The sequence below is a fragment of the Acomys russatus genome, chromosome 11 (assembly GCF_903995435.1).
Source record: "Acomys russatus chromosome 11, mAcoRus1.1, whole genome shotgun sequence".
Classification (NCBI taxonomy): Eukaryota; Metazoa; Chordata; class Mammalia; order Rodentia; family Muridae; genus Acomys; species Acomys russatus.
In genome coordinates, this window is record NC_067147.1 from 10,006,747 (window position 1) to 10,034,115 (window position 27,369).

The window sequence follows — 27,369 nt, forward strand, 5'->3', positions numbered from 1 at the left end:
CCAGGCACTGAGCTAAGTCCTCGGGTGTATGCTGTCCCCTGTATTTCTACACAGGATCCACATGAAGGGAGTTGGAGCTCGGCTTTTCAGAGAAACAGACTGAGGGTCCGGCTTTGCTAAGGTCTCCCAGCATAGAGGAGGAAGGAAGAGATCTCTGTCTCACCCCTTTCGCCGGGGTCTGAATTTGTTGCAGTTTTGGTTTTAGCTGTACTGGAATTCCCTCTGTGGACTAGGATCTGTCTGCCTCTGCCTCCCGAGTGCTAGGATTAGAGATGTGTACCTCCTGAGCTGGGATTACAGGTACATGCCACCTAGCCTGGCTTTCTGTGATGCTGGGGATGAAACAGGTTTCATCCTGTTTCATGACAAGAGCTTTAGGCACACAAGTCAAGCACACTCTACTACCTCATCCGCTTAGCTGCATCTCCAGCCTGTGTTTGCTTTTCAGTTTGAGGACTGGGAGGAGAAAAAGGAGACTGATGGGGTGGGAGTGGGAGGGCTCCCTAATTTTTAATCTCATCCGCTCCTCTCTCTTTCCTTTCTTATCCTTCAAGATTTCCCTGATGACACAAGGTGAGGCACACACACCTTTTAATCCAGCACTCAGGAGGCAGAGGCAGCTGGCTGAGTTTCAGGACAGCCTGGTCTACAGAGAGAGTTTCAGGGCAACCAAGACTTCATAGTAAGACCCCTGTCTCAAAAACAAAAAGATTTCCCTTGTCCCACGTCTGGGCATCTAAACACCTTTTCTTCTCAGGGGCCATGCTTAAGAAACTCTGGGACGTGCTGGGTGTGGTGGAGCACGCCTATAATCCCATCCCAGCACTCGGGAGGCAGAGGCAGGTGGATCTCTGTGAGTTCGAGGCCAGCCTGGTCTACAAAGTGAGTCTAGGACAGCCAAGGCTACACAGAGAAACCCTGTCTCCAAAAAACCAAAAAACCAAAAAAAAAAAAAAAAAAAAAAAAGAAAAGAAAGAAAGAAAGAAACTCTAGGACGCTTACTTGCCAGGCGTCCTCATTAGAGTGATGCCATCTTTAAACCCTGTGTAGCAATCCCTAACGCACTACCACCATAATGCGCAGAGAAGACAGGGCAAACTGGAAGTCCAACTACTTCCTTAAGATCATCCAACTTTTGAATGATCACCCAAAATGCTTCACTGTGGGAGCAGATAATGTGGGCTTGCAGCAGATCCGCATGTCCCTGCAAGGGAAGGCCGTGGTGCTGACGAGCAAGAACACCATGATGCCCAGGGCCATCAGGAGCCACCTGGAAAACAACCCCGCTCTGGAGAAGCTGCTGCCTCACATCTGGGGGAATGTGGGCTTTGAGTTCACCAAGGAGGACCTCACCAAGAATAGGGACATGCTGCTGGCCAATAAAGTGCTGGCTGCTGCTCACACACAGGTGCCATCATACCCTGTGAGGTCACTGTGCCAGCTCAGAACACGCGTCTGGGGCCTGAGAAAACCTTGTTCTTCCAGGCTTTGGGCATCACCACTAGAATCTCAAAGGCACCATTGAAATTCTGAATGATGTGCAGCTGATAAAAACTGGAGACAAAGTGGGAGCCAGCGAGGTCACACTGCTGAGCATCCTGAGGATCTCGCTCTTCTCCTTTGGGCTGATCATCCAGCGGGTGCTTGCCAACTGCAGCATTTATAACCCTGAAGTGCTTGACATTGCCGCGCAGACCAGACTCTGCACTCTCGCCTCCTACAGGTTGTCCGACATGTTGCCAGCCTCTGTCTGTTGATTGGTTACCTGACTGTTGCCTGGGTGCCACACTCTATCAACAGTGGGTACAAGAGGGTCCTGGCTTGGTCTGTGGAGACTGACTACACCTTCCCTCTTGCTGAGAAGGTCAAGGCCTTTTTGGCTGATCCATCTGCGTTTGTGGCTGCTGCCCCTGCTGTTGCCACCGCAGCAGCCAGGGCTGATGCCAAGGAAGAGTTGAGGAATCAGATGAGGATGTGGGATTTGGTCTCATTGACCAATCACTTCTCAAAGCAACCAATTAAGCCAGCTTAATTTGAGAAACACAGAAACAAAGGCTTACTTCTCCTTAAAAAAGAGAGAGAGAAAAAGAAAAGAAGAAAGTCTGGGACATCCCTGGTCTCCTGCTCTGCCTCAACCTGCTTTACCTCCCAAGTACTGGAAGCTTAGACTGGAGAGTAAAATACACACACTTCAGGTTTTGCTGACAGCCCTGGGGCCTTTTCGTGAGGCCCTTGGCCTTGGGCCTAGTTCGTTGTCTATAAAGGGAACATAGTCAGCCTGCTCGGCCTAGCTTATTGCAGGCATGCTCCCAGACATTTCTGGAAGTGTCCACAGAAGGGCTCTGGTTCTGGCTCTGGTGCTGTAGGCCTCTCTGCCACCCCGACACTCTGCACAAGCGCTTTGGATTCTGCCAGATTCGCCTTCGAACTTGGCATCAGCCTACTGTGTGCTGGGGTGGGATGCTCACAGCTGCATTTGACAACATTCATGCTCTTAAGGGGTTCCTGGTCCAGTGAGATGACTTAGTAAAGTACTAGCTGTGTAAACTTGACCTCTTGGGGTTCAGTCAATCCCCAGAACCCATTTAAAGGGAAAAGGGGAAAACAGACTGCGAAATTACCCTCTGATCCCCACACATGCACCCATGGGCATGTGCACACACAATGGGTGGTTCCGTTCTGGTCAGCATCATTAAAGGTGAGCTGGGCTATGTGAGGTCAGGGCCTGCTGCTTCCATGTAGGTCTAGTAGTTTATTTAACCCTCAGTGGCAGGAGAAGAAAAGACATTGGCACTTGGTCCTTTACATTGAAGAGTGAAACTCAGATGAAGCTTCAACGTCCTAAACTTGCCTGATCCATCAGGCAAACAGTCTACAAAAGAGCAGCCCAGGTTGGATGCCCAGGGCTCACAGCGCTGTCCTCAGCCAGGGTCTGGGTGTCTGAACAGGGAAGCCCATGACATCAGGTGGAGCCCAGGACAGCAGTTACTGCCCGCTGAGCAGTGTGTGACCTTGGCCATCCAAGGAGCAGAACACAGTCCTGGGTCTGTCCACACCCATCATTTTGCACCTACAGTAGATTCTTGAGGTGGTTTTAGGTTCCAGCTGAGTCAAGGCTGGCTCTAGGCAAGTATGAGGAAGGAATTTGCTTTGTCGACCATCGGCTTCCTGTCACCAGGCCTGTGTGTGGTGAGAAGTCAGTGAGTGAGTGACTGACTGACTGAATGACTGAATGAATGAATGTGTGAGTGAGTAACTGAATGAATGAATGGGTGAATGTGTGAGTGACTGACTGACTGCGAGTGACTGAGTGAGTGGGTAAGTGACTGAGTGGATGACTGAATGAATGTGAGTGACTGACTATGCAAGTGAGCGACTGACTGACTGAGTGAATGAATTAATGAGTGAGTGCTTGAGGTGCCTGGAGACCCCAGGGCCCTGTGTGTTCTTCTCCAGTCTTTCCTTTTACCTCCCCAGCACAGTTCAGTTTCCTGCCTGCCTTGGGAGTTACTTCAGGTCCCCTCTGCCTCTGACACATCTCACTTCAGGTGTGCTGTCACACTGTAGGAACACCTCTCTTCCTCCTCCTTGTCCCCTTGATGAGCTGGCCCTTCAGGACTCACTCAGTGCCTTCTGGGAGGCCTGCTCAGAGCTCCACAGCCCGTGAGGTCCTTCCATGTGCCTACGTTCTCCTCAGTCTCTGTGGAGACCACCTGCTCCCAGCACCTGGGGACAGGACCAGCACACAGTAGGTTCTTCCTTCATGCTAATGAAGGTGGGAGAGAGAGGGAGGGGACAAGGAACAGACTAGCGCATGGGGGGGGGGGCAGCCTTACCTGACTCAGCTGGCCTAAGGGGGAGATCCCTAGGGCAGGGTGGAGGGAGGGAAGGACTGCTTCTGAGGTGGGAAGTGGAGGGCCTGTTGCCTCCAGGAATGATCCGCTGGGCCCTGTCATTGTCCCCACACTGTAAATCTTGTAATCACATGCTCTAGGGAACCACAAAGTAAGAGAGTTGGTGAAAAATGAACTCAACTCCTCAGGCTATACTCTGCTACCCTGGAGGCTGGCCAGGCACTCTTCCCCCATTTCCCCAGAAATCCCTCTGCTGTTGTCCCCCACATCTGGGGTTTGCCCCCTTCCCATTGAGGGCAGCTCTGGGGTCAGCCCCCACTCTCACCTCTTACCACCTAGTCTCTGACCCTGGCTTCCCCCTTCTGTGCTGTCTTCACCTTTAGAGGGCAGGTCGCATTCTGTATGGTTAGGCCTGGAGGCCAGGAAAATCTAGGCACCTCGGCCACCTACCTCCTGTCCTCACATCAACCTTTCTTCCTATAGTCTCAACAGTCTCTTGACCCAGGAAGGTCCTGTTTCTGCTTTCTACAGAAAACCCTTCAGAAGAAGCAGCATTCTGACTCCGCCTGAAAGTCTGGAACATTTAGGGCGGGGAGGTGCTGGGGTGGTCAGGGTCTAGGGCTGCCAAGGAGCACACACGTTCCCATAGATACACCACTGCGTATTTAGATAGTGTCCTAAGGTAAACTAGACTGGAGGCCAAGGAAGCTGTGCCAGTCAACATTAGGAAGGGCCACGCAGGTGGATTGTATATATAGTCGCACTGGGTACACAGTGGCTGCTCAGAGGGTGTTTGCTGAGCTATGGGTGTCCACCATGCGCATCCATGGTACCGCTGGAGATGGAGGCGGGGGGGGGGGGGGGGGGGGGGGGGCCGGGTGGCCCACTGCTAGAGTGCTTGCCTAAGGATGTGTAGGGCCCTGGGCTTGATCAGTGGGAAAGCCCTGGGAAAAGGAAAGGAAAGCGGTTCACCTTAACCGATTCTGGAGTAGGAGGATGGGGATGCACTTGAGAAGGAAACAGGTTGTGCGTGCCAGTGTTGAGAGCCAGCCACAAGTTGGGCCCTTTTATCTAACAAGTGTGGGCCAATGGGAATTAGAGAGCCACCTGGGAATTACTGAGAAGAAAAGGGCATACGCTTCCCGAATGCCAACGAAGCGACAAGCATTGGTCTTTTAATCCCCTCCGCGTGATTCTGAAGTGGGTAGCGTCCCAGTTTTACGGGTAAGGAGACATAACTATTGAGAGACGGAATGACTTACCCAAGGTCACAGCTGCTGAGCTCCAGAGCTGGGATTGCAGCCCAAAGCTGCCTGGTGCCAGAGCTCTGCCTCCAGGTCCCCCCTCCTCGCCCCACCCCCAACTCCAATACACTGATACAGCTCTCTAGGGGGCCTTTGAGGTGCCTGGAGCTGACTGGACAGGTCCCCACTGTCACCGCCTTCACCTCTAGGTCTTAGGGACCAGGTCTTCACTGGGCCCAGAGGAGCCAATTCCTGGGTCTCCTTGACCCTTCAATCTCCTGCCAGACTTAGCACTGCCCACCCGTTCCCTGGCAGCACCCTTCCCCCTCCACTGCCCATTCTGTTCCTAAGATTCCCCTTGGCTCAGTCCTGACACCCATGTGACACTCTTTTGTTTGTTTGTTTTTGTTTTTGTTTTTCACCTTGGCTATCCTGGTCTCGCTTTGTAGATCAGGCTGGCCTCGAACTCACAGCTATCTGCGTGCCTCTGCTTCCCGAGTGCTGGAATAAAAGGCGTGCGCCACCACGCCCGGCTTTCCATGTGTCTCTTGATCATTTAGTCACAGCCTTCATAATCCAAAAAGCTTCCTCTGGGCCGATGACCCTTCTCCGCCCTGCCCCACCTCCACCTGACCCTTCCCCTCCACCCAACCCAACCCCCACCTGTGTGCCTAACAGTGCTCCCTTAGCTTCTTGAGTGACACCCACCTCCCGCCCTGCTTCTTCAACCAGACTTCGTGGGCTGGTCAGTTGGTCTGTTGCTTTACTTGACCGAGGGACTTGGCTGCCTCATCTGGAAGAGGAGGCTGCTAAGTTGCCTCACAGCTTTATATAAAGGAAGATCAAGAGCTTGTCTGTAGCCTTGGGGATTCTGCCCCAGTCTGCCTAGCAACCTGTGACATCATGGCCTACCTGCCACTGGGTGTCCCCCTGCTCAGGAGTATATAAAAGGACAACCCCCACCTACCTCTCTCTTTTTCTTGTTTCTCTTCCTCTGTTCCTCCCCCCTCTCTGCCCCCCTTTCTTCCCTCCCCAAGCTCATAAACTTCTCCATATTATATCTGTTATGTGATACATATTTCATATCTCATATGTCATTGGTATTTAAAACTGAGTGAGGACAGAGGATCTCTGAGTTCAAGGCCAGCCTGGTCTCGAACATAGTGAGCTCCAGTGCAGCCATGGCCTGTCCAGTGGATTCCCTGATCCAGGCATGAGTCCTTGAAGACTGTATGTGGTCCCTATGATGGTTCTCAGGGACTACTACCTCCATCCCGAGCCTCCCTCACTACCTTCTATGTTACTGGATCCACAACCACCCCACCCCCACCCTCTTTCCCTGTACCCATCGCTGAGCCCAGCCAGTTCTGAGGGCATTGCTGGGGCCTCACACACTGACTCAGCCCCTGTCTTACAGGCTCTCCAGGTGGCCCGGCAGTTCCTGTTGCAGCAAGCCTCCAGCCTGAACTCCCCGGGGAATAATGACAGCAAACAGTCGGCCTCTGCAGTGCAGGTGAGAAGGGAGGGGTGTCACCCACCAATACTAGGCAGGACTGGGATGGAGGACAGGGCCTGGGGTGGGGGGTATTCTTGGCACAGGGGGAGATCAAAGACTCCTTAGAGCCAACCAGTCTTCCCCAGCTCTGTGCTCCTGAAAGAAGTGCAGTCCTTGCAGGGTGGGGCAGAGACAGTGACACCTTGCCGATCTCCACCTGGTCAGCCAGGCCAGGGGCTGCCTAGCTTCTTTGTCTGCACCTCTCTCAGGCCCTGACTCACTGGAGTTCCTCCCACTGTCTCTCAAACGGTCCTCCTTCCTCCTCACGTGTTACCCAGCCCCTAAATTGAGTCTTGGCCCCTCCCAGATTTCTCAGTTGAAGAATCACTAAGTCTCCCTCCCTGTCTCTCCCCGTTTCCTGTCTCTTGACATCTCTCTGTCTCTTCTGTTTTCCTTTGCACAATCTGCCCTTTTTTTCCCTTCTCCCCTCCCCCCCCCCCAGCCTGTCGGCCCATCTGGCTGGCTGGAGGAGGAGGGGGAGTGGGAGGGGGTGGGGACGCCTGGCCTTCTGTTTACCTTTTGTGTCACAAAGAACTTGGGAGAATCGCAGTCTGGGTCCCAGTGGGTCACTCACTACTCTGGCAAACCGCCTCCCTCCCAGCCATCCGAGCCCCCCCCCCCCGCCCCTGCTGTGGGGGTGGGGAGTGGGGGATGGGGGGTGGGGACGGAGGGGAAGATTAAAACTGAAAGGAAGTTTATGTAAGGAGGAAAGGGGTGAGTATTGTGCTGAGTTGATCCTGAGCCCTCCCGCGCCCTAGGGGACCTGGAGGACTTTGGAGAACAGGGATATTATGTAGGTTCAGGGTGCTCTTATGCCAGACCGAATGTGGTTGTGGGAGAGGTCCAGTGCTCACAGACAAGTTGTCCGGGTTTTTTTTAAGCCCGTATTTGGAAAGGGCTTTTAAAAAGTTAACGATGCCAGACAGCTGTGCAACCATGACTGTCGGTGGCCTGTGGGCAATCTAAACCATCTAAGAGGTCTTCCAAGAGCTGGCAAAGGGGTGTGGCTGAGGTGGGGGCGAGGCAAAGCCTGGAAAAGCACCAGAGGGAGGGAGAGGGGGAGATCTCAAGAGGAGACAGTTCTCACGGGCTGTCAGACTAGGTCTCACTGGATAAGGAACCTCCCTGTGGGTCTTCTAGAGCAGCCCCGCCCCATGCCGGCCTGGATTAAGTGAGAGCTGTGAAACAGGAGGAGACCTCCTACCACCCCCCACCACCCTGCAATTGGAAAGCGGCTTGTGAACCCCAGCAGGACAGGAGTTGGGTGGCTTTGAGAGGAGAAGCAGCATCAGGGGGGGACTTTCCAGCTGGGTGCTGGAATGATGACCTGAAGGTCACTTCCTTAGCATGCTTTCCCCTGCCAGAGAGAGAGAGAGAGAGAGACAGACAGACAGAGTTCAGCAGTTACCAAGGACTGCTCTTTCCCTCTCATGTGTAGGCACAGGTGTGCGTGTTTGCATGCAAGTCTGTGTAGATACAGGTGAAGGCCAGAGGATAATCTCACATGTCATCCCCCAAATATCCTCAGAATCTTCACCTCCTCTTTGAGGTGGTCTCTCCAGGGCCTGGTGCCCACCAGTTAGGTAACAGTAACACTGGTTGGCCGGCAGGTCCTAGGGGTGGTTGTTGAAGATCAGACTTCGTGTCTTCCCAAGCGGTTACCAGGTGAGCCACTGCCCTCTCCCATCCCCCCCTCACCAACCTGGATGCAGAGCCGCCTATCCAAGGCTGGCCCTCTTACCTACCCAGGGGACAGCTGCTATTATTAATCCATTTGCAAATGAGGAAGGCAAGGCTCAAAGAGGGTGTCTAAGTAGTCCAAAGTCACTCTGTGCCCTAATTTCTGTTGCTGTGATAAAATGCCCTGACCCAAAAAAACAAAAAACAAAAAACCAACCCCCCCCCAAGCTTAGTAGCGGGGGTGGGTTTATTTGGTTGACAAGTCAAGGTTACCTGCTGCCATTGCAGGGATGTGAAGGCAGGAACCCAAGGCAGCTAGGCGCATCTCTTCCAGGACCAGACAGAACGAATGCATGTGTGCCCAGTGTCAGTTTGCCTCCTCTGCCCTTACATGGTCCAGGAATGGTACTGACATGCCGCTCTTTTTCAGGCTAGGTCCCATCCCACACCTGTCAATCAGTGTAATCAAGACAATCCCCTAAGGCCATTCCCACAGGCCAAGCTGATCTAGACAGTCCCTCACTGAGATGCTCTTCTCAAGTGATTCCAGGTTGTATCAAATGGACAGTCGAAAACCATCGCACCTGGGCTGGAAGAATGGCTCGGAGGTTAAGAGCGCTGGTTGCTCCTCCAAAGGTCCTGAGTTCAATTCCCAGTAGCCACATGGTGGCTCACAACCGTCTATCCTGAGTTGTGCCTTCTTCTGGCCTGCAGGCAGAATACTGTCTACGTAATAATAACTTTTAAAAAAATCTTAAAACAAAACCTGTCACACCCTACAAAGAAAGGCAGAGACTAGACTGAGCCCAAAGAGCTGGCTTCACATCTCTGTTCCATGTGATACCTCAGAGAAGCACCAATGCCATTCAAGCTCCTGGGACCCCAGGGACTTTGAGGGGTCCTTGGGACTGGCTGGAGTGGAGCTCTCCCTGCCCCCACCCCACATTCCTGTTTTCCCTGTAACCTAATTTGCTTCATTCCCCACCCCATCTTCACTATCTCTAAGGAGGGATTGTGGGAACTCTGTCTTCATGTCCCCAGGGCCTGGGAGCCTAGAAATAGCTTTTCTGTGGGCTCTGTGCTGGTGGGGGAAATGGGAGGACTAAGGCTGGGCCCCTTCCCACAAAGTCTGTGCTGTGGATTTGAGACTTGAGTGGCACAGGTGACAAAAGGAAGTCGTTTGGGGACCCATAGGCACATTCTGCACTTGCCCCTCCTCTCAAGCCTCAGTTACCATCCTCCTGCTGACATCGCCATAGGCAGATGGAGACCAGCTGCAGGAGGCTGAGCAGGCAGCCGGGAAATTCAAGGGGGCAGCCAGAGCCAGCCAGGTTCACTGGTTTGTCAGCTCCGCAATTCTGGAAGCCATTCCTTTTCTCTTCGGCTTTGTGTTTTATGGAGTTTTATTTTGCTTTGTTTTGTTTAACGTAGGGTCTCAGCCAGGCGGTGGTGGTGTATGCCTTTAATCCCAGCACTTGAGAGGCAGACCCGGGCCTGGCTGACCAGGTGGAGACCAGGAAGGTGTTAGTATCGGGCGCTGTCTCGTTCCTTCTAAATCAGGGTACCTTACCCAGTACCCTGCATTCGAAGTGAGTGGAGGGATAGTCCTGAGTATTGTAGGCATTCAGCCAGCCTCCCTGCTATGGCACTGTTATTGACCATTTAATTGCCTAGGCTGGTCTACAGAGGGACTCAGAGCCGTTGAGCCTCCTCGCTCGCTGACCAGTGGCCCATATTGACGCATCCCATCCCAGAGTCTGCGGGGACACCATGAGAGAAGCCCCACCTCACTTCTTAGGACCCCATGTGGGGCATAGTGATAGTTGGGCCAAGCCATCTCATTGCCTCTTTATTGGCTCCACTGGGCCGGCCGCCCAGAGATCAGAACTCACGGTGAGGTCTGTCCAAGTCTTCCGCAGCCGGCTGCTCAGCCCACTAACAGGAGGCACGAGGGCCAGAAATGCCTTCTAAGGTCATCTCTTCCATTCCCCTGCCCCCAAGTCAGAAAGCCCCAAGGAAGAATAGGCCATATGTGCTTTGCTGGTTTCTACTGTCAAGTCATTCACTTCCTGGTATGTCTGTCCTCCCTCTCTCCCGCTTCTTGGTCGGTTCTTGCCGTAGTGAGAACTGGCGAGTTTTCCCAACACCCTTTATCCCCCACTCTGCTGCTGTCGTTTTGGTGGTCGGGGCACACTGTGTGACCTCCACTGTCTGTCCAAGTGGAGATGATGCACACTATGCAGTGGCTGCCGGGGCCATTCAGGGAACTAAGGCTTGTTAAAGGGCTCAGCCACCTGCCTGGCACCTGCTCAGTCAGCTGTATTTTTCTCCTTCGTGAGGCCGAGAGGAGACGTTCAAATCCCAGGGGCCAGATGGGAAGAAGGATGCTTAGTGATTTCAAAGAGTAGTGATGAGGGCCAGTGAGAGGCTCAGTGGGTAAAGGTGGCTGTCACACAAGCCTGAGTTCCAGCCCCCAGAACCCGTGGTGGGGAGAAAAGCCAGCTTGTGAAAGTGGGACAGACAGACAGACGGACAGACGGACAGACGGACAGACACACACACCACTAATAATACTGATAAAATAAGATGAAACTACATTTTTAAAAGAAAAAAAGAATAAACCAGGCAGTGGTGGTGCATGCCTTTAAGCTCAGCACTTAAAGAGGCAAAAACAGACAGGTCTCTGAGTTCAAGGCTAAGGAACTGGTTTACAGAGCCAGTTCCAGGACAGCCTGGACTACACAGAGAACCCCTGTCTTGAGAAACCAGAAGAGGAGGAGGAAACTGCACAGCAGAAAGGATCTCTCTAAGGTCGAGGCTGCCAAGGTGTTGACCTGCAGGCTGAGGGGGCCTCAGGCCATGTCCTGTGCCTGCTGATAGGTGCCAAAAGGCAGGTGGGCAGCAGCGCAGGGAAGTCAGACTGGAAGTACCCCAACACTGAGCATGTCCTATGGATGACCTTACCTTCTTCTTCTCATGGGGAGCCCCAGCTGAGAGGCTGACAAGCCTCAAGCCCCAAGTTCCTGAGTCAGGTGACCTAGATTCCTAGTCCTGATGGTAACTGCCCATTCCCACTTTCTCTCTCTCTCTCTCTCTCTCTCTCTCTCTCTCTCTCTCTCTCTCTCTCTCTCTCTCTCTTTGTTTTTTTTTTTTTTTTTTTTTTTTTGGTTTTTCAAGACAGGGTCTCTCTGTTTTACCCTTGGTTGTCCTGGACTTGCTTTGTAGACCAGGCTGGCCTCGAACTCACAGTAGTCGGCCTGCCTCTGCCTCCTGAGTGCTGGGCTTAAAGGCGTGCGCCACCACACCCAGCCCTCCATTTTCTTGTATCTATCTATCTATCTATCTATGAGTTTTTTTTTTCCAAGACAGGCTCTCTCTGTGTAGCCTTGGCTGTCCCAGAACTCACTCTATAGACCAGGCTGTCCTCAGACTTAGAGATCTTTCTGCCTCTGCCTCCTGAGTGATGGGATTAAAGGTGCATGCCGCCACCACCCAGCTTATTTTTGGTTTTTCAAGATAGGGCTTCTCTGGGTAGCCCTGGCTGTCCTAGAACTTGCTTTGTAGAAACCAGGCCAGCCACAAACTCAAAGAAGTCCTCCTGTTTCTGCCTCCTAAGTACTGGGATTAAAGGCATGGGCCACCTGGCTGAGTTGATGATGATGATTACTACTATTACAATGTGAATCAGTGTCTCGTGCATCCCAAGCTGTCTTCAAACACAATATGTAGTTGAAGATAACCTTGAACTCGTGACTCTCCTGCCCCCGCTTGCCTAATGCTTGGCATTACAGGCGTGTGCCAGCACACCTGGTCTTACACAGTTGCTGGGCTTTACCCCGCCCCCCCCCCCCCCCCCCCCCCAGGGCTTTTGGCACCGCTGTTTCTATCAAGAGTCCCACATCCTGAGCCTTGGGGTTAAAACTTCAAAGAAGGCACTCACCCCGAGATCTCAGCCTCATGGCCCCTTCAAGTTAGACTTAGCCAGTCCCTATCTGCCACCCTTACACCTCTAGGCCTGCCTGTGGTGGGACCCCTGCCCTTTGTGGACAAGAATTCAAATCCCAGCGCTGTCATAGCCACATGACCTGTCTGATTCACTTCCGGGTTTAAAAAAAAAGGGGGGGACCTGAAAATACAAGCCTTGCTGTCCCCCCACCCTACCCCTGAGCCCGAGACTAAAAGCTGGATTGTCACCCTTCCTGGGGGTTTAGTACAGATCTGGGCGGAAGTCCTGGGGGAAGCTCAGGAGTAAAGCCCAGGCACTGGTTATGGATAGGGAGAAGAATAATTAGGAGGCCTGAGATTTCCAGGGGTGGTGGCCACCCCTGAATCTACCGCAGCTCCCCGCTTGCTCCTCTTGCTTGGCAAGTTTTCAGTCCCTGGTTAGCTCAGAGCTGAGGCCTGAGACTGGCAAGGGAAGAAACTCCTCCTCCCCCTGCTCCACAGGCCAGGCTGGGGTTGGGGAGGGGTCCCCTAGACAACTAAACCCATCTCCAGCCTGGACCTGCTTGCTGACCTTGCCCCTTCCCCTCCCTCTGGGTCCTAGGGCCTACAAAGAAACTTCTGGTCAGTTGGGGAAGGCATTTCAGTTTAGGGAGTTTAGTTGAGCACCTGTTGTGTGCCAGGTCCTCTTCCATCAGGGGATGGGGAGTGAGAAATTAGTTATGTGTGTGCAGGGCTCTCAGAGTGGTGGGGTGTGCGTGTGGGGGACAGACAGTCTTATCAGAGCACCTGTCTGCCACTCTGGGACTGTATTACTTAAACTGCCTCACTGTGACTGAGGGAGCTCAGGGAAGGCAGAGTTGTGGAAAAACATGATGTCATTGTTTTTCCTCCAGACCATTTTTACTGTAGGTGAGGCCTCTGCAGTTCCTAACACAGTGCTAACAAGACCAGGAGACAGGCAGCTACTCTGCCTAGGCTTCAAGAATCCTGAGTTCGTTTCTTGTAGCCCAACTCTTATGTTGGAGGTTTGAGGCCAGTGACATCCTGGAGAGGGCAAGTGACTCTAAGCCTGCTGGCCTACTATGCTTTCCGCTCCACCGTAGATATGAGCTCACTCAATGCACGGTCCCAGCAGCGTGTGCTCTCTGGGCTTCTGCTCCGGATCACCACGTGCACCGTGAACACTTGTGTTCTGACAGGGACCAGGTGGCCTCACACCACAGTGTGAGCACAAGTGTGCGCACTGCACTCTGTAGCTCTGGCTGGCCTGGACTCAGTTGTGTCCGCCAGGCTGGGATGTCAAATTCATGAGGTCTGCCTACGTGCTGGGGTTACAGACAGTCACCACCGTGTCCAACACATGGGCAAGCTTTGGTCCTGTCTCTCAGCTGCTCTCCTAAGCAGGCTCGCCTTGGCTGGGAGTCTCAAACATACTAAGAGCTGGAAGTGGCCCAGTGGCCTGTTCTGGTGCCAATCTCCCACATCTGGAACCACGTGTCCCACGATCACAGCCAAGCTTATAGGCTTATAGCCTCTGACTACTGTTGTTAATCCGCTAGTAGCCTGAAGAGGTCGACACTTTTGCTAGTTACCTTTTATCTGAGCATAGAGTAAATCGTGTCCAGAGACAGTCCTCTGCTGTGCCGTGGTGTGCTGTGGTGCGGTGGCTCATTCTATAATCGCAGCACTCGGAAGGCTGGGGCAAGAGGAGTTCAAGCCTGGGCTGTAGAGTGAGAATGTCTTCAAATAAAACAACTGAGTTACAGAGGCACAGGCCTGTGATCCCAGCACTTGGGAAATAGGCCAACTTGGGGCATATGATGAGACCCTGTCTCATCATCCTCTGTCAATAATAATAATAATAGTAATAATAATAATAAGTAGTAAACAATAATAAATATATTTAAAACAAGGAGTCAAAAGAGACAGAGCCCCGTAGCAGGTGGCGGAGCCGGAATACAAACGCAGGCAGGTGCACTGGAGGCCACCCTGCCATGCTGTGGGCGGGGCTCAGGGGTACCTCCTCTGACTCATGGGGTGAATCCCACAGGTGCCTGTGTCTGTGGCCATGATGTCGCAGCAGATGCTTACTCCCCAGCAGATGCAGCAGATCCTGTCGCCCCCTCAGCTGCAGGCCTTGCTGCAGCAGCAACAGGCTCTCATGCTCCAGCAGGTGAGTCTAGCCCCAGGGTAGCATCCTTCACTTCCTCCTCGAGCCTCACGGACAGAGGCAGAAACCAGAGAGACTGCCCAGGCCAGACGGATCTGCATTCCTTCTGGGCTGCTTAGCTAGTAGTCTCCAGCTCCTAGCTCCTTCCCACCCTCCCTTCCCAGGTGCTGGCCCCTCACTTCTGTCTTTAGAATTCTGGGGGAGGGGGACGGGAAACAGGATGAAAAGTCCTGGACCGCCAGGCCACCCAACCCCCCCACACTCTGTGACCCGCTGAAGAGATCAGATCTCTCTCCCTGCCTGGCCCTCCCTGTTGATGGAACTCCCCTGCCGTGCCTGCAAGAGGAGCCTTGGCAAGGCAGGGCTGGCTTTGCATCTAGCAGCTCCTGGCAACTGCCTCCCCCACCCCATCTTTTTCCCTCAGCTGCAGGAATATTACAAGAAGCAGCAAGAGCAACTCCACCTGCAGCTCCTCACCCAGCAGCAGCCTGGGAAACAGCAGCCCAAAGAGGTGAGTGGCTGCGGAGCCCAGCCCAGTACAGTGATGCCACCACCACCACCCCCACCCCCACCCCCACCCCCACCCCCCCGAACTCCAGTTCCAACACCTACAGCCTTCTCTTTCCAATCTAATAAAAAAGAATGGCCTTGTGGGAATAGTCTGAAGCCAGGAGAAAGTAGGGAGGAGAGGGTTCAAGAGAAGAAGTCAGGGGCGAGCACTCACATGTCTCCAACCTTTTACCCCATACCCATTCTTTCCTTCCTTGCCTCAAATTGTATTGCACATGTATGTAGAAGTATGTCATGTGCAAGTCATCGGCTGCGCCTGGTGGCCTTTGCTTATGTGAGCCAGCTGTCCCGTCCTGAGGACCCTCAGCAGTGTACCTCCCGCGCCTTCGCCTGCCCTAGCCTCTGTCCCGCCTCGTGATGCCTTGTGGAACCCTCACCAATTTACTCCCCTAACTCCCCAGGCTTCTGCCACAGTGCCTCCTAGGAGGTTCCCTCAAGTCCCGGGTGGCCCAGACATGTCTCCTTCCTGATCAGACTGCAGGACCACTTCCTGGTAGCCCCTTCCCAGAAAAGCTGCTCTGATGTAGCCAGGCACTCCCCAGCCAGCCAGCCAGCTTCCCAGTATGCTTCCAGCCGTTAGGGATCCGCTTTTGTTCTCTCTTGCCTCCCCTAATTGCCGCCCCTAATATGCACCAGCCCACCCTCCAAGGTAGACAGGCAGAGATAGCCTTGCACCCCAAACAACCAGGACATGCTTGCCTCTCTCGGCTCAGGAAACTTGCTGAAAGCCTGACTTGTCAGGGCCTGTGTGAAGAACTGAATGAGGAGGGCTGGGGGGGGGGGTCAGGAGGGGAACGAGGGGGGGGGGACACGGCTATGCGCGGGCTTGTGTCTGGGCAGTAGTGATGATGTCAGTTTTCCGGGACCCAGCACTGTATCTAAAACGCAAACTAGGATGGGGTGGGAGGGGCATGGGGGGGGGGGAGAGTCTTCCCCACCCCAGAGGAAGGGGGCCCAGGGCATGTGGGAAGGGTCTCCTCCTGGTGGGAGTGGCCCCCAGATCTGACAGGCTCATCCATCACTGCGATGAGAGCTCCCACCCCCACCCCCCACCCCAACCCAACCACGCGCACACAACACACACACACAGCTGCGGTGTGCATAGCAGAAGCTGCCGCCGAGGAGGAGGGAGGAGGGAGGGCGTCGTGCTGCGTGTCTGGGTCTGGCTGTGTGTGTTTGCGCGTGTGCGTGTGCGTGCGTGCGTGCATGCGTGTGTTTACTGCGAGGAGGCATGCAGCCCTATGGAAGCTGGGCCGGGAGCAGAGAAGCTGCAGCTGCAGACGCTACCACGACAGCTCCAGGGGCTGACAGGCCCTGGGAGGGGGTGGCGGCAGCGTGGGGGCCAGATGGCACGGCTGAGGCCAACAGCACCCCTCTCTGCCCACCCTCTCGGGCTCCCTCCCAGGCTCTGGGGAACAAACAGCTGGCCTTCCAGCAGCAGCTCCTGCAGATGCAACAGTTGCAGCAACAGCACTTGCTCAATCTGCAGAGGCAGGGGCTGGTCAGCCTGCAGCCTAGCCAAGCCTCGGGGCCCCTCCAGGCCCTCCCGCAAGGTGAGCGATGCCCCCACCCCACCCCCAACCCCACAGCTCTCACCAAGCCCTGCAGAAGGAAGGCGCAGCAGGCCCAATGCCTGCCGTGCTCCCAGCCAGCCACCTTCTCTCTCCCGCAGCAGCCGTGTGCCCTACAGACCTGCCTCAGCTGTGGAAAGGCGAGAGTGCCCCAGGGCAGCCTGCTGAGGACAGCGTCAGGCAGGAGGGGCTGGACCTCCCCAGCACAGCTGCCACTGCTACCTCGTTCGCCAGCCCCCCTAAGGTCTCCCCACCCCTCTCCCACCACCCCCTACCCAACGGACAGCCCACTGTGCTCACATCTCGGAGAGACAGGTATGGATGGCCCTAGTGGGTAGCACGGTAGCACGTGGCAAAGCCCTGCTCTGGGTGGTACCGGGATCCTCAAGGGAGGGAGGGAGGGAGGGAGGGAGGGGCTGGAGTTGAGGGACCCAGGAGTTCACCTCCTCTCCCAGGGTGTACAGAATGGGAAACCAGTAATAGAGACAAAAGCGGGGCCCAGGGCTGTTAAAAGAGAGGATCCCTGGGGCTCTGACCACGGCCTCTTTCCTCCCCTTTCCAGCTCCTCCCACGAGGAGACCCCCAGTTCCCACCCCCTTTATGGACATGGAGAATGCAAGTGGCCAGGCTGTGAGACCCTGTGTGAAGACCTGGGCCAGTTTATCAAGTAGGTGTCACCTCTTCCCTCCAGCCTCCTCTTGGCACCTGGGGTCCTAATGTCAGAGCTGAACTGAGCTGGAAGGCAGCCTAGCTCTTCCCTTGCTTTCTCTATTCCCCGCCCCCCCATATTCCTGCTGGCAGCTTCCTCCACCCTAACACCCTCCCACTCCAGAATGGGGTGTCAGAGGAGGAACCCTATCTCTCCACACATCCTGGAGAGTGATGGCCTAAGACGGGGCCCAGCCCGCCTCTGAGGACAGGCAGGGTGGGAGGCAGACAGGCGGCTGGCAGCAGGCAGCCAGCTGCCACCACAGTGCCAAGCTCTGTCAGTGACTGATTAACTCCGCTGTCTCCCGGACCCTTGCAGCATCAGGGTCAAACAAATTGTTTTCACGCTTCGTCAGAGGTTTACTTAATTAGTTCATTTGCAATTAGATCTCTCTGTAGCCCGGTTTTAGCTAAGACATCAAAGGAGGCTGAGGCGAAAGCATCCTCAGTTGCCACCCCCCCACACACACCTTTTGTTCCACCCATCTCTCTTTGTATCTCTTGTTCTGTCTGCTTTTCTGTCTAAGGGCTGGCTGACAGACTTGGGGTTGGAGAATGGGTTGGAGAGGTGAAGTAGGAAAACCTGGGGCCTCACTCTCTCTCTTCCCTGCTCTCCTCCTCTCTAAGACACCTCAACACAGAGCACGCTTTGGATGACCGGAGCACGGCCCAATGCCGCGTGCAGATGCAGGTGGTCCAACAACTGGAGATCCAGGTGTGACCTGAGGGTGTGCAGGGAGGGGGCACACAGGGGACTCAGCCTTGCCCAGCATGGCACAGAGGGTCCTGGGAGGGTCCTATGGTCAGAGCCAACATCTTATGCTCTCTCCATCTTAATCACCATAGTGTAAGGTGACAACTGCTGGGTTTGCGGCCATGTATGCAGATGCAGAGAGGGGTTTTTATATGTTACGTGAAAACAAGAGTCATGTGAATGGCTAATGTACAGGCCTGCTGTGTGGCGTGCTTCCTTGGTCATCTAGGTAGCTCAAGGAGTCCTCAGAAAAGTCTGCCTGCATGAAAGCATCTTCATGTGACACAGACATGAGGGGCCTGAATAACTTTCAAGAGCCACTCAGTTCAAGGAGGGACTGGGATTAGAACTGAATACCCTGGCTCCTGCACCAAGTCCTTAAGAGAGTCACACTCAGTCAGCCATCCATGTTTAACCACCTCTGGCTCCCAACAGGGCTCCCTGTGGAGAGAGGGCAGCTGTAAAAAGATGCATCAAATTTATGAATGGAGGAAGTGAATCATTCATCCATTCCCACATAGCTCTTCCGTAGTGAACCAGGCGGGTACTGGGGTGTTGTGCAGCCTCAGATTCTGCCTTCCATGGTGATAAAAAGGCACATTGATGTTTGGATGAAGGCTGCCCATGTGTAAGGTGGTAAAGAGAGCCTAGGACACACATGGAGAAAGAGTTTTATAGCCTGATCCTGAGGGTGTGGAAGGCCAGAGGGGCAAAGAATGGCCGAGGCCTTCAGGAAGTTTTCAGAAGTGAGGCGCAGATGGAACAGGGAGGGGTGTGTGTGTGTGTGTGTGTGTGTGTATGTGTAGAAGAGGAGGGGAGAGGGCTTTCTTCTGAGGAGAACTGGGAAGAATGGCCTGTAGGGGATAAGAGTCCGTTGCTTCCCCCCTCACTGTGCCCCTCCTCTGCCTGTGCCTTTTCACAGCTCGCCAAGGAGAGTGAGCGGCTGCAGGCCATGATGGCACATCTGCACATGCGGCCTTCTGAGCCTAAGCCCTTCAGCCAGCCAGTGAGTGCTTCCGTGTGTGCCCCCCCCCCCCCCCCCCGCCCCGCACAACCCGCTTCACTGCATAGCTCTGGCCTTTGAGGACAGCCCCTTCCCCATTGCTCACAGCTGAACCCATTACCTGGCTCCTCCTCCAAGGTGACCGTCTCTGCAGACCCATTCCCAGATGGCCTGGTGCACCCCCCAACTTCAGCCGCTGCCCCGGTCACACCCCTGCGACCCCCTGGCCTGGGCTCTGCCTCTTTACACGGTGGGGGCCCTGCCCGCAGGAGAAGCAACGACAAGTTCTGCTCCCCCATCTCCTCAGGTGAGGCTACTGTGGGAGGGGTGTCCCACCCCCACCCCCAATCCCCAGGCAGGTTCCCGATCTGGTTGCCTCACCTTCTGCCTGTCCCCCTCAGAGCTGGCGCAGAATCACGAGTTCTACAAGAACGCTGACGTCAGGCCCCCCTTCACCTATGCCTCCCTTATCCGCCAGGTAAGCATGGAAGGTAGGAAGCAAGCTGCACCCAAGCTTCCTGATACTTGACCACGAGTGTCCTGGGTCCCTCTCATCTGGTCTTCCTCCTGCAGGCCGTGGCTTAGTTTGCCTGCAGCTCACTGGGTGTGTTCCCACCGACTCCTCCTGTCTATCCAAGGCCACGCCCACTTCTGCATACACACATTTAGCCTTCACACTCTTCTGTTCCTCCTCCCCTGTCCACAATCCTCATGTTCTTCACGCTCACACAATATTCATATGGACACACATGGACAGAGTCGTACACATGTGTCTACTCTGTGGTACTTCCTACAGGTGTGCACTCTCACACTCTTGGGGTGCACTTTGCCCAAATAAGGACAAATTCCAACCCCCCCTCAACAACAGTGCCTCTTCCATTCCTCCAGATAGGGCCCATGAAGCCCTGTTTCCCGCCCTCTCCCCCTCCCCCTCTCCCCCCTCCCCAAACCAGATGAAGCCCCAGTGTCCCTTCTGTGCATGCGCAGCCTCTGGAGGCCGGGCTCCCGATAACCTCAGCTCCTGTTAGCTGGAACACCCAGTCTTGCTGTCCATCTTATCTGGTCCACCCACATTGCAATGGGTCCCCTGTCCTTCCGGGTGGGCCAGGGGCCGTGAGCCCTCTGGCTCTGGGCTAAGGGTCTCTCTTTCCTCTCCTTGCCTGCAGGCCATACTGGAGACCCCAGATAGGCAGCTGACTCTAAATGAAATCTATAACTGGTTCACCAGGATGTTCGCCTACTTCCGAAGAAACACTGCCACCTGGAAGGTGAGGCCTGCCCCTACCTCCCCTCATCCTGGCTTTCTTTAAATCTCCACGTCCCATTGAGACCAAGGCTGCCTAGCAGGTTCTCTCCCACAATTCTGTGGAAATAGCCCACCCACCAGGGCCACAGGCAGCCCCCCCCCCACCTCCCCAAGCAGGAACTTGCACAGTGTGCATAGCTTTGTTTTGTAGATCAGGGACTTGCCATATTGCCCAGGCTGGTCTTAAAACCCTGCGTTTGGATGATCACATGGAACCCAGCCCTGTGTGTGCTAGGCATGTCCATGTCCAGCCTGTGCCACATCTTTAATGAGAAGAAATTACTGTTCTCTTGTATGGTACAAAGAATCGAGTGGGTGCTCAGCTTAGCGGCAGGTCCTGGGGTGAATCCACAGGTATTTCGTGGGCCTAGATTTCATCGGGGAAGGCTGGTATGAAATCCAGGAGGAGGTCGCAGGAGGCCCATGGACCATTCCCAGGAACACAAATGAGCACTCACGCGCCACACAGCTCACCAGTGGCGGGGAGATAAGTGCCTCTATCCAATTAGTCACTTAACACTTTCAGCCATAAGCATTTTCCTAGGAGACCAGAGGAATGCAAGACCCTAGGAAAATGGGACACAGTGATGTGGGCTGGGACACTAAACCATTCTATAGTCAAGATAGGGCCGTGTGTGTGTGTGTGTGTGTGTGTGTGTGTGTGTGTGTGTGTGTGTGTGTGTGTGTGTGTGTGTCTTGCACTATGCAGCAAGGTGGGAAGGTGGTATATAAATGGAGGAGGAGGAGGAGGAGGAGGAGATGCAATGGCCCCTTTAGGAAGTCTAGACACAGGCGAGGGGTGTCCCTAAGAACCCTAATTGTTATCTCTGGCTCTCGGGTCCCCCTGCTGGCCAGTGAAAAACCTGCAGTTAAAAAAAAACCAAAACCAAACAACAAACCACCACCTCCTGCCGTCTGCCGAGACCAAAGGCCTGGGGGAGGAGGGGGCCAGGGTACCGCCAAGCACTGGGTGGGGTCTACAGTTGCCTAGCCGTCTCCACCTTGGTAACGTACAAAAGGCCTATCACATCATCCTCTCTTTCCTATGCCTAGCTCCCAAAGCTTAGAGACTATGTGGCAGCCGCTCTGATTGGTTATGAGTGATGTCACTTCCTGGCAACCATAGTCCTGCCCTCTTTTTGAGCCTGCAAAGCGGTCTAGCCACCCACCCCTCTTTCTGGTCCAGCCTCCACTTCCAGGCCCGGTCCGATGGCAAACTTTACAAACGATACAGTCCAGTCACCTGAAGTTTAATGTAACACAGAACCTGGTTTCTATGGGGACCTAGTTTAGGACGCTTTCTTAGTGTCTCAGTGGCCTTACTAAAACAAATCATCTGGTCACTCTGCCTCCATCCCTGTTTCATTTCCGCCCCCCCCCCCAATCTGGTCCAGATAGTGTGGCTTGTTGCTACCTGCAGCACCCAGAGGTGCCACGCTGCCCTATCAGGTCACACTATCTTGGTGTGGGATCCACACTGACTTTCAGAGTGTTTTTTTTCAGCCAGTCAATTTCATTTATGCTGCTGGGGCAAAGTGTAGCCTGTGGTTTCTTCTGTTTTTGTCCCATATATTTTGTACCTCCTCAGGGCCATCTCCCTCGACTTTATTTAGGGTCTCTTAATCCCTAACCCACAACCCGTCTGGTCCCCATCTACTTTAGACCCAGGGCATCCAGGCTTGGGAGTGGGTGTGGGCCAAGCCAGCTGCCATTTCTTGGGGACAGAGCTACCATCTGGCAAGTCAGTGGTCCTCACCGGCCCTCCCGTGTCCATCTCTTCCTAGGGCCTGTGTTGTGGGCCCATCCTTTTGTTTATGCAGCCCCCCGCCAGACCCCTTAAATTGCCGTTAATGTTTCAGCGTAACGAATTAGTCTCTCATCACGACTCAGGCTTCGAAACGAGGGGGAAAAAAAGCCCCGGCGAGGCCACCCTCGGAAATTGGGGTCATTCTCATTTGCAAAGCGGAGGATCGGAGCCCCCGTAATGCGGGCAAATTTATTCCGAGGCAGGAGCCCCGGCGTGATTAGGCCCTTTGTAATTATCGCTCCGTGAGATTCCACTCCAGCCGCCCGCCTCCCTCGTGGATTAGCAAGCGAGTCGGAAAAATACACAGGATTTAATTAGAGGCAAATTAAAATTGGTAATGAAATCGGGCCAGTTGCAAGAGGCACGAGTTGGTTGGGAGAGAGGGAGAGGGGCTCTCCAGGGGCATCCACTGCCCGCCCTGCCCGCTTTCTTCCCCGTTTAGAAATGTAAAGAGGAGATAGGGATGAGGCGGATTGGCGGAGGCCAATGGGGGGGGGACAGGTAATGGGGACAGGGCTGGGGCTCTGAGAGACAGAAAAACTGACAGCAGAAAAATATAGAAGTGGGACCAAGGGACCTGGGGACAGGAGATGGTGGGTCAGGGCCCTCACCCAGGCTTCCAAAGGGAATAGTTGGGCCCAGCAACCCCCACCCATGTGTCCTACCAACCAGGTGACCTCAATTTCTGAAATTCTCTCGCCAGGAGGACGCGGTAGTGACAAGATGACTTAACCTCTCTCTTGTCTCACAGCCGTACGTTTAGGCTGTCTTTCCAAGTCAGCAGTTGCTTTCCACATGTATTAGGCTCCACTGTATACGTGTGCTCCCAAGAAGCTGTCTGTTCAGAGCCACAGCTCAAAGCCTTGCTCCCCAGACCCCTAGGGGTTCAGTAAAGGGGCATGATAGAGTTGCAGAAGCTATTTGAAAGCTTAGAGCCCCTTGTGTGCCTGAGGCACAGTGTCCCAGCCTCTCTAAGCCACCAGGGCCCATTTACATCTTAAAATCAGAAAGCCAGGAATGACCGATGTCAGTATGTAGGTCAGTGAGGATGGGAAAAGGAACACATTCATTTCTCTAGTAGCAGCAGTTTCTTTCCTTGAGACAGGGCCTCTTTCTGTAGTCCTCGATGGCCTATACAACTCCCTATGTTGACTGGGTTGGCCTCTACCTCTCAAGTGCTCGGATTAAAGGCATGTGCCTCCACACCCAATCCGAGATGGTGTTTTCTAAGATGAGGCAGAAGGAGGAAGCTCCTGGCAGCAAAGGCAGTGAGGGCCTTCCCTCTCGCTGTCCCTGTCCCGGGACATGAGATGTGGGACCACGAGGGGATTTTCTATGCATGTTCATGGCAACGGAGGTAAACCCCCGTTCACTGCATCCCCAGAATGCCGTGCGCCACAACCTCAGCCTGCACAAGTGCTTCGTCCGAGTGGAGAATGTCAAGGGGGCCGTGTGGACCGTGGATGAGCGGGAGTATCAGAAACGGAGACCACCAAAGATGACAGGGTATGTGGGACCTAGCTGAGTGACCTGTACCCATCCTGGCCTGAGCCAGCTTGGCTTCTGCTTCTCAAGGAGACCCTGGGCTCCGTATGCCTGCCACCCTGAGAAGGCGGTGAGGGTGGGGGAGACCGGCAATCGGCACGGACATGATGGGCAATCCGGAGATGGGCGCTGGCATCTTCTGTTCTCATTTCTAAAAGAAGAATCGAAGGGCACAGGGTACCAGTGAGTTTGACTCCACAGTAGTCATGGCCAGAGCTGGGATGTGGGCTGAGGTGACCGCTTCTATCCTACACCCCACCCTGTCATAGGACAAGAGCCCTGGGCCCCACGTATTCCTTTCACAGTGGAAGAGTTGAGTGGGCAGAGCAAGGGGCTGGCAGAAAGCCACACAGCAGGTTGATGGCAGAGCTGGGTCTAGAACCAGGCCTCACATCGGGGTTATGGTCTGTTTGGCCACACGTTAGGTCAGATTGTCCCACCAGCACCTACTTTCTCGTCCTCACACACTGGCCACCAGCCCCCAGCTCAGGGGAGACCTGAAGTAGGTTAAGATGCCTTTAGCACTCAGTATTTCTTTTCCTCAAGCCTTGCTGGGCAAGTGCAGGTGAGACTGCTAAATGCCCTACCATGTGCCCACACCTTAGCCTCCACACTTGGTAGTGCCATCTCATGGCCAACTTGGATCCTGTTGCACCCTACTGTGTGACCTCTGAGAGGCTCTGTGGGAGGGCGATAGCACCTCGAGCCCCCAGCACCTCGAGCTTCTGTGGCAGAAGAGACTGTTAGATACATGATACTCCAGGGGGCAGGTCTGAGCATATGGCTGACCTGCCCAAGTTCAAGTCAGTCAGGTTTTCAAGCCCTGGTTATCCAGAAACTCACTCTGTAGACCAGGCTGGCTTTGAACTCAGAGATCCACCTGCCTCTGCCTCCCAAGTGATGGGATTAAAGGCATGTGCCTGGTGGGGAGACTATGAGAGAATATGATCAGAGAGAGAAACTGCTGGCCATGCCCTGTGAAAAGGGAATTCTGGGAGTCCTGGTCCTGTGAGTCTCTCAGCCCCTGAGTGCGCTGCTAAGGCCAAGGCCGGGGTCCCTGCTCCCTGCAGGGCTGCGAGCTTTAAGAACAGCGCAGAGGGGCTGGAGAGATGGCTCAGAGGTTAAGAGCACTGCCTGCTCCTCCAAAGGTCCTGAGTTCAATTCCCAGTAACCATATGGTGGCTCACAACCATCTATAATGAGATCTGGTGCCATCTTCTGGCACGCAGGCAAAACACTGTATGCTTAATAAATCTTTAAAAACAAAAAAACAGCCGAGAGAGCAGAATGGATCAAGCTGCAGCCTCCCCCGCAGCAATGGGAGAGCGCGGTGCATCTCTTCATGTTGGCTTTGAGTCAGGGGAAGGTCGTGCATGGATGCGTGAGTTACGATTGCCCTCTCTCCCCTCAGGAGTCCCACTCTGGTGAAGAACATGATCTCAGGCCTCAGTTATGGGGCACTTAATGCCAGCTACCAGGTGACTGAGCTGATCTGCTCCCCTCTGCCCTGTCCCTCCCCCCCCCACTCCCTGCCCCCCTGCTACCCCCGCTTTGCTTAGCCTCCTCCCCCAGAGGAGAGGAGTAGGTGGGAAGGAGGGTAAAGACTGCTCCCCACTTTTAGCCTCAGCCCACAGCCTTATTCCAAGTCTGTAACCGGTGGGCATAGCACAGGCAGCCTGGTACAGCCATCAGACTCCCGCCCCTCAGCCATCAGACTAGGGTCCTCTGACCCCAGGCAGGAATAAGAGGGCCACTGATGGGCCAGGCCAGCTTTCCAGCCTCTGATATCTCCACCCTGTGCGCTTCAGGCTGCCCTGGCAGAGAGCAGCTTCCCTCTCCTCAGCAACCCCGGCATGCTGAACCCTGGCTCAGCCAGCAGCCTTCTGCCCCTCGGCCAGGATGACATGGGTGCCCCTGGGGAACCACTGCCCAGCAACGGGAGCAGCAGCCCCCCTCGCCTCTCCCCTCCTCAGTATAGGTGAGTACACATAAGCCCCTCAGTCCGTCGCATGTCTCTATGCAAAGGACAAGTGAGCTCTTCTATCTCCACAATTCTCTCTCCCTCCCTCCCTTCTGTTTCCCTCCCTCTCATCTTTATATTCTCTTCCCCGTCACTCCCCCCCCCCCCTTCTGCCTCTCTCATCTCTCTAAAAAGAACCTGGGGAGAGGTTAGACTTCAAATGATGGGATGCTAGCAGGGTTCTGGGCTTCTGGATTAGTGGGGAGGCCCTGGCACCCACATATCCACATCACTCTTTCCATGCAGCCACCAGGTGCAAGTAAAAGAGGAGCCTGCTGAGGCAGAGGAAGATAGGCGGCCGGGGCCTCCTCTGGGCACCCCAAACCCCAGCACTGTGGGGCCTCCGGAAGACAGGGACCTGGAGGAGGACCTGCCAGGAGAGGACATGTCCTAAGGGCTGGGTGGACAGGCAGGGCTGGGTGGACAGGCAGGGCAGTCCAAAACCCTGCCGCCCAGTCCGGACGGACCCCGGCCCACCCATCCCACTCTACAGCCCCTCCAACCTCAAGGCACTTCGGGGGACTCAGACGGGGGAGATCTGGGCCAGCAGCTGCCCACACCACCTGACTGACAGACGCCTGGAGGCAGGCATGCCCCTGCCCCCGAGAGAACACAGAACCCTTGGCCTGGGTCCCACAGAGAACATGGAGGGCCCAGACCCTCTCAGACCCTCCCTGTATCCCTAACCACCACCACCAGCAGCAGGGCCCTCCTTCCCCACCAGCGCTCCCCTCCAGGGCCCCTTAGCACAGGGGAGACCCGCAGGCGGGGCTGAGCCACCCTCATACCCCTGACCTTTACCCCCTCTGTCCTGGCTGTAGCAGAGGTTTCTGGTCAGAGGACCCTTCCTGGTTCCGTCTTCCCTAGACATTCTTTTCCCAACTGTGAAAATTAGTTCTCCGGCCCCAGCTCCCAGCTCACTGGGGCAAACCGACTGGGAGTGCAACTGTAGACCAGCCCCTCAGCTGCTGGGGTGGAGCAAGTTCTGCCCTGCCCTGCCCTCCCCAACCCCCACCCCGGCCTGAGTGAGACAGGACCCAGACTAAGCAGACTTCCACCCCACCCTGTCTGGGTGCTCCTGTGGCACCGCAACTTGAGGAAGCACTGAGGGACCCCCATGCTGGGCACCTTCAGAGCTGTGTGCATTGGTGGCCTCTGTGGCCTGAGCATCAGCACAAAGCCAGGTTAGAACCATCCTCACCCCCCAGCCTATGGGTCCCCACACTGGAGTCCTCTCGTCCCCTCAGCATCTCTTCCTGTTCCCTCTCCCCTCTTCCCCCATCCCACAACTCCCCCCAGTTAAACGGATGACCAAAGACCTTTCTTATGCCGGAAGCAAAAACCAAAACTTTTTGTTGGCTTCTTCCTTTGTCGCCTCCTGAACACCCTGCCCTCCCATCCCTGCGCCCTGGCCCCAGGCTGGAAGCTCTCCCTCCACTTAAGTTATTGTTTTAAACCAAAGTTTACAGTGTCTGTTGGTGGCAAGGCCCTCTCCTTCCCTCCCTGCCCCCTCCCCAAGGGTCCAGGGGTCCTTCCCACTTCCTCTCTGCTCTTTACCTGCCAAAAGAGAAGGGGATGGGCAGAATCCTGCCCGCACCCCCAGGCTGCTTCCTGGGGACCCTTCAGACTGCTCCATA

At 54.8% G+C, this 27,369-nt stretch overlaps 1 protein-coding gene and 1 pseudogene across 3 annotated transcripts in view; both read left to right on the forward strand.

Moving 5' to 3' along the window:
• The window catches only part of Foxp4 (forkhead box P4), a 55,217-nt gene extending 29,075 nt beyond the window's left edge, over positions 1 to 26,142 (forward strand). Inside the window, exons 3-17 of one of the 3 annotated variants that reach the window (XM_051152829.1) lie at positions 6,516 to 6,611; positions 14,380 to 14,451; positions 14,873 to 14,959; positions 16,424 to 16,571; positions 16,691 to 16,904; positions 17,152 to 17,256; positions 17,925 to 18,012; positions 18,974 to 19,057; positions 19,193 to 19,361; positions 19,456 to 19,532; positions 20,221 to 20,322; positions 23,552 to 23,673; positions 25,124 to 25,190; positions 25,521 to 25,690; positions 25,979 to 26,142. In XM_051152829.1, coding sequence (XP_051008786.1) covers positions 6,516 to 6,611; positions 14,380 to 14,451; positions 14,873 to 14,959; positions 16,424 to 16,571; positions 16,691 to 16,904; positions 17,152 to 17,256; positions 17,925 to 18,012; positions 18,974 to 19,057; positions 19,193 to 19,361; positions 19,456 to 19,532; positions 20,221 to 20,322; positions 23,552 to 23,673; positions 25,124 to 25,190; positions 25,521 to 25,690; positions 25,979 to 26,126 — 1,749 coding nt within the window. In that variant the 3' untranslated portion in view covers positions 26,127 to 26,142. Of the gene's footprint in view, positions 1 to 6,515; positions 6,612 to 14,328; positions 14,452 to 14,872; positions 14,960 to 16,423; positions 16,572 to 16,690; positions 16,905 to 17,151; positions 17,257 to 17,924; positions 18,013 to 18,973; positions 19,058 to 19,192; positions 19,362 to 19,455; positions 19,533 to 20,220; positions 20,323 to 23,551; positions 23,674 to 25,123; positions 25,191 to 25,520; positions 25,691 to 25,978 lie in introns of all 3 variants that reach the window. The other 2 variants (XM_051152827.1, XM_051152828.1) reach the window with 2 other exon arrangements.
• Positions 1,076 to 2,022, forward strand: LOC127195245 (60S acidic ribosomal protein P0-like; annotated as a pseudogene).
• Positions 26,143 to 27,369: the final 1,227 nt, after the last annotated feature.